Genomic DNA, 6,003 nt, shown 5'->3' with positions numbered 1-6,003 from the left:
TTACATGTCAATGTACCCTGTCTCGCAACTTTCAGGTTTAGGTTTTGTGTTTATCTTGACTAGAATCAATCTAATAGGTTCATGAAATTTGATTATCCATCCGTAAAATGTGTTTGTCTCTTATGATATCTAAAGACATGTGGCTTCTAGTATTGGTCAATTTCGGAATATTTTTCCTTTTCATTTATCCATGGTAACACATATACACATTATGAGGTTTCATATTTGTTACAATTGGTTATCATGTGATCTGGAATGCTGTGTCGTTAACGGCTGTTAATTTTACAAATACAGATTTGTTGAAATACCAATGAAATCGTGCGCTGGATTTTTAAACCATTTCATTCATCTTCCTAGTTCAATATTTAGATTAGTTGTGGGGTGCACAGTTTTATCTTACAGATTTCAATTTACCTTAATGGCTCAATGATGTTTTTATAGTTCAGTTTCAATTTTCGATTTAATTTTCAGATACAATAAGTAACAGATCATTTTTGATGGAATATAATGATTATAAGGCGAAATTTTTGATCAGGCTCTTTGTTATTATAAATTAAAGTTCGTTTCATTTTGATAAACGAATCTAATGTAAGGTGCATACGCTTTTTGATACCTAGATAATATTATAATAAAACATTATCAACTGCGTGAGGAGATCACAGAGGATCAAATATAAGACTTAAAGAAGAGCATGCAATATCGTTTAACGATGGATCCTGCCATGGAAATCCTGGGAACTTTGGAGCAGGGTTACTAATGTGAATCTACAGACATGCTTTGTTGGTTTTTTTTTTGCACAAAGGGGATCTATACTTTTGGCAAAACTAATTGCAATACTTATGTTTGAAGTAGGGTCTTTTTTGTAATTGCCTTACTTACTTCAAACCCCAAAGAAGTGATACTGGCAAAACTAGTCGGATACATAAGAATTTCAAAACATATCATGTCTGCATTGCACCAGTGTTTTGTGCGGTTATTACGATTTCTACCATTATCACAAGTAAACTAATTCAATTGAATAGGTCCATTTTCAATATTCTGACAAATTAACCAATGTATGATCTTAACAGAGTCATTGTGAAAACAAAATTTGTTGTTTATCCAATTTGTATTATTGAAAATGTTGACTCGTACGGAGCATATACATACATCTCTGGGCCATTTCTTACAAACACAGTATCATTGGTCTGTAGTCGTTCTGTTACAATGGCGGTAAATGTTATAACATATGATTGTTGATGTCTGTATGCTATAGCTACTACTTGACTATTCTTGTAAACATTATAATATCCAGCATCATTTGCATTCGTAGCCACAAACACAGATATAAGATATAATCCTGGTTTCTCACATGTGAATTTCCCTTCATTTCTGATTGACGTTATGTCGTTAATTCCATGTGAAGTATGCACTCGTTTAAATGGAATAACTGCTGAAGCTGCTACTGTTCCACCAAATGTCAGCCGGGCAGATAAGACAACTGAAAAAAAAATGTTATTTTGTAAAGTAAAACATAGGCTAAGACTTATACACATTATAGGATGTTCGATAAAAGATATAAGAGGAGATGTTGGATATAAGTGAATAAGAAAACCTTACAACAAAAAAACATCCAAACAATATTGAGGACAGCACATGTAGCCTTAGCAATAAACAGGTGTCTATACAATACAAAGATCTGAATCTTTCCGAGGCTTAAAAGGTGTCTGGTATATGACATGACATATAACAACCACTGAGGAGGTCCCTAACTTCGGACATCACATCAGTTCTTATACAAAATTAAAAAAAAAATAATCATTTTAAAAACTGAAAGCATAACCAGTTTAAACTGCCTTAATAATCAGTTGTGAAAACACGTTTGCTTTAATTTAAAAGTATATATATTTTTTTTAAACCGTGATAAGGTTTCATTCAAAAGTTGAACGTCGATTTACAAACCGGAAATTGGATACACAATCGAGCGTCGTTTTAGAAACTTACATGATCATGACATCATATCTGATGCTAATGTGAGGAATGGACGTGGATAAGAGGTCGGACGTCGATTCGAGTCCAACATATACAAAAGTTAATGTTTATTTGACTAAATGCTTAAAATCAAAACAATTACATTTGCTGACTTGATAAGTGAGCTTCACAATCTACACTTATAGATGTTATTTCAATTTCCAACTATTTTATAAAAGAATGTTTTAGTTGACATTCAAATTGGACAAAACAAATTATTAGACTTGTCATACTAAATGTCTGAGCAAATTGCAAAATGCTTTTCAGGAATTTGATATAACGTCCCTTAATAATAGCTTACCTCTATTTGACATTCTGTCTAATTTTGACAATGTGTCATTCAAACCAAACTGTAAGTGCTGTACGTTATTCATCATTCCCTTTTTAACGGCTGTAATACTTTGGCTTATTGTATTATTGATATTACTCTCGAGGTTATGCGTTTCATTTTTCATAAACACTTCCAATAATTTTAATTGATGATTTGTAGCTTCAGTTTTGTTCACTAAAGCTATGACATCTTGCTTTCTACTATTGATATCGCTAACGGCAGTATTAAGCCTGCCATTTGATTTTTTAATTTCATTTTCCAAATGCAATGTCATATTATCGGTTGCCTTAATCTTATTTAAGAGACCAATTATATCTTGCGACCTGGCGTTGGCACTGGACACTATTGTTTGTATGGATTGTTCTGTGTTTTGCACTTTAACCTCTATATGATTGGTCCTATTTTCTAAATTAGAAACAGCCTGCAAATCGGTCACACTTTTCAGCTGCTTTAAGCCATCTATGTCATGTTGTAGACGTCCTGTGGTATTCTCTGTGGTTGATAGACGTTTATCGAGTTTTACACAGTGTAATTGTAAAGCATTGAAGTCCTTTTGAAGCAAGTCTAGTTCATTTTGCAATCGCTTCGTATTGTTTTTTAATTCGTCGGTTATATCAGCGCCTTTGCAATTACAGTTACCTACACTATCTACCTTACTGGTCAGTTCCTGCTGCAGTCGTAGTACAAAATTTTGTAGTTTCTCACGAGATTCCCGCTCTTCCAAAAACAACTTCATAAGGGTAGTGAAATGACTGTCAGAGATACCAATCTCTGCTTGCGGGGACTTTGTACTACCGTCCAATAAAAATCCATCGGAAGACACAATACTGAATCCAAAAACCACAAATATTATTGAAATCATGATGTGTTCTCACTGTTTAACAATTGAAATGCATGTAGGTATATTCGGTTATTAAAACAGATTACATTATCTGCAGTACTATGTACAGTATAATTTGATTGGTAAAGTAAATAGTAACACACTATACGTTATCTAAGTTACAGATGTATTTAAACACGGTCAACATTTTAATTTAGATTGATTGTAAACATGAGTCTTTTGTATTTTTGTTCTTTAAAAAACAAATATGTATATGTATGCCCCTTATTATCACAAAGTTCGTAAAGTGTTATTCTCTCATTTATCCGTTTGTTTCAAATATTTTGCAATGAATGTTTCTGAATAAGTAAACTTAGAAAGGTGCTGCGGATGGTTATAATTTGTAAAATGTCATTTTCCTTTTTACACAGAATGTTTGCTTGACTGTTTGGTTGTTATCTGCTCTTTAGTCGGATTATTGTCTGATTGACATATTCCCCATTTCCATTCTCAATTTGAATTGAAAATTGAATTGATTTTTTTTTATGTATGTTATGGCTGATCTGTGTTAGTTATAATTGTATAGATAAAATATCGTTTAACGCTTCAGTTTATTCATTGCAATTTGTAATTACAAAGGCTTATATTTTTCTATGGATCTATTCTATTGCATGTGACATATATAAATTGTTTTTCTTTTTTGTCTAACATGATGTTTATTTTATCTGTACGATTGACAAATGAGATCCGTTATTCTGAACAGCTATTTCCGGTATGTTTTTTTTTAAACTATATCTCCTTTATGTAAATTTGTCACTATAACAACACTAGTGGTATGTTGATACGATCAGTATGGGCATCAGCAATCCATTCTGTATTCATATAGATGTTAAAATATCCAGAAACCGTTGATACAAAGACATATATTAGGTAGAAAGTAAAATCACTAAAATATTGAACTCAGAGGAATATCAAATCCGAAAGTCCCTTATCACATGGCAAAATCAAATGACAAAACACATAACAAACGAATGGACAACAACTGTCATATTCTTGACTTGGTACAGGAGTTTTCAAATGTAGAAAATGGTGGATTAAACCTGGTTGTATAGTGCTAAACCTCTCACTTTGTATGAAAGTCTCATCAAGTTCCGTTATATTTACAATGATGCGTGTGACATAATAACTAAAATTGTCAAAATATGGGTACAGCAGTCATCATCGTGTTACAATTTTAAAAGAAACAATTTCGCGTGTCTGACGTCAACAAATTTATACGTCACATATTTTTGTCGTTCAATGTTACAACAAACAATTTTAAAATTTCATATGAGCAATGTTAGCATACAGGGTTGAAAAATCAAAAGTATGTAAGAATTAATTTCAGAAATAGACCGAGATTTAAAATAGTTCAAAAGTTCTATAGAATGTATAAGAATCCACAAATGGTTTATTCCACTACTACCAAGGCTCAGTCTGGGGTCCACTTTTTTTTTTCTCATCTTCATTAATGACCTACCTGCAACAGTAACATAAAAAAACACGCTTGTTTGCAGATGATTGTATCTTATACAGAAACATAACAAATCACCAAGATTGTACCATACTACAAAATGACCTAAACAGCCTAGCCAAATGGGAACAAACTTGGGGTATGTAAGATCACAGTCACCATTCAAACATGACTACGTGTTAAAAGGTCACATTTTTTAATCCGTCAGCACTGCAAAATATCTCGGTATCACCCTTTCTCACAACATGTCTTGGGACACACATATCAACAACATTACTGCAAAAGCAAATACGATCTTAGGCTTTCTTAAAAATAAACCAGGAAGAAACAAAAAGTTGAGCATACAAATCCATGGTACGTTCGAATTTAGAATACTGCTCTTTAGTTTCGTCACCTCACACCCAAAAACAAAAAAAACAACATTGAAAAAGTACAAAGAAGGGCAGCACGTCACCAACAGGTACCACAACACCAGTAGTGTCACTTCCATGATTGACCATCTTCAATGGAAGTCACTTAAAACTCGCAGAAGCATCAATCGAGTAACTACCCGGTATGCTGTACAAAATCTCACACCATCTCATTGCAGTAGACCCAAACCTTTACCTTTTACCACAGCCAGTCAAAAACACCAGATTCACTAATTCGTTACAATACCAAACATTTAGCACAAGAACAGATTACTTCAAGTACAGCTTTTTCCATTCACAGTTGTACTGTGGAATTCACTTCCACAAAACGTCATCAGTGTTAACTCCCTGGATCAGTTTAAAATACTGATCCAGAGTCAGTATATTTAGATATACAACCTGTTTGTAAATATGTAAATGTGTTAATTTTTGTTTTGTTTTTGCACTAAATTATTTTTGAATTATTGCACTCATTAGTTATTATATTTTATTAAGTGTCTGTGCGTCGACGTATAGTCATCAATGTACTGATGGATCGTCGTATGATGTAGATGTAGATGTAGATTAAATAATTTTAACATTTGTGGTTCCACATAATTTATAATAGAAATATTACATGACAAATTATAGATCAATAACATAGTGACAGGATCTTTTAAATACAGAGTCACGTTATAAGAACCAACGAAACACAAAAAGTCGCATATACAAAACACACCAGCAAAAATAAAAGATAATACAAACACATTGACGGGATGTATAAGTAATGAGCCACGTTAAATGGATATCACAGAAAACAATTAAACAGTAAAAATAATATTAATAATAGAACAAAGACAACGAAAAAAATATAACACATTGTTAAGATGATAAACAACGTCAGTACGCATAATCTATACATCAAGACTATCATGTATTA

At 32.5% G+C, this 6,003-nt stretch overlaps 1 protein-coding gene across 1 annotated transcript; it reads right to left on the bottom strand.

Moving 5' to 3' along the window:
• Window positions 1-598: 598 nt before the first annotated feature.
• Window positions 599-3,211, bottom strand: LOC139482748 (putative leucine-rich repeat-containing protein DDB_G0290503). Its single transcript, XM_071266817.1, has 2 exons — window positions 2,312-3,211; window positions 599-1,480 (listed from the first exon to the last, which is right to left on the bottom strand). Exons 1-2 carry the CDS (start codon window positions 3,201-3,203, stop codon window positions 1,098-1,100), a joined length of 1,275 nt encoding a protein of 424 aa, XP_071122918.1. The 5' UTR covers window positions 3,204-3,211; the 3' UTR covers window positions 599-1,097.
• Between the last annotated feature and the right edge of the window lie 2,792 nt (window positions 3,212-6,003).

This window comes from Mytilus edulis, chromosome 7 (genome assembly GCF_963676685.1).
Source record: "Mytilus edulis chromosome 7, xbMytEdul2.2, whole genome shotgun sequence".
Lineage (NCBI taxonomy): Eukaryota > Metazoa > Mollusca > Bivalvia > Mytilida > Mytilidae > Mytilus > Mytilus edulis.
This window is presented reverse-complemented; position numbering and strand designations above follow the sequence as displayed.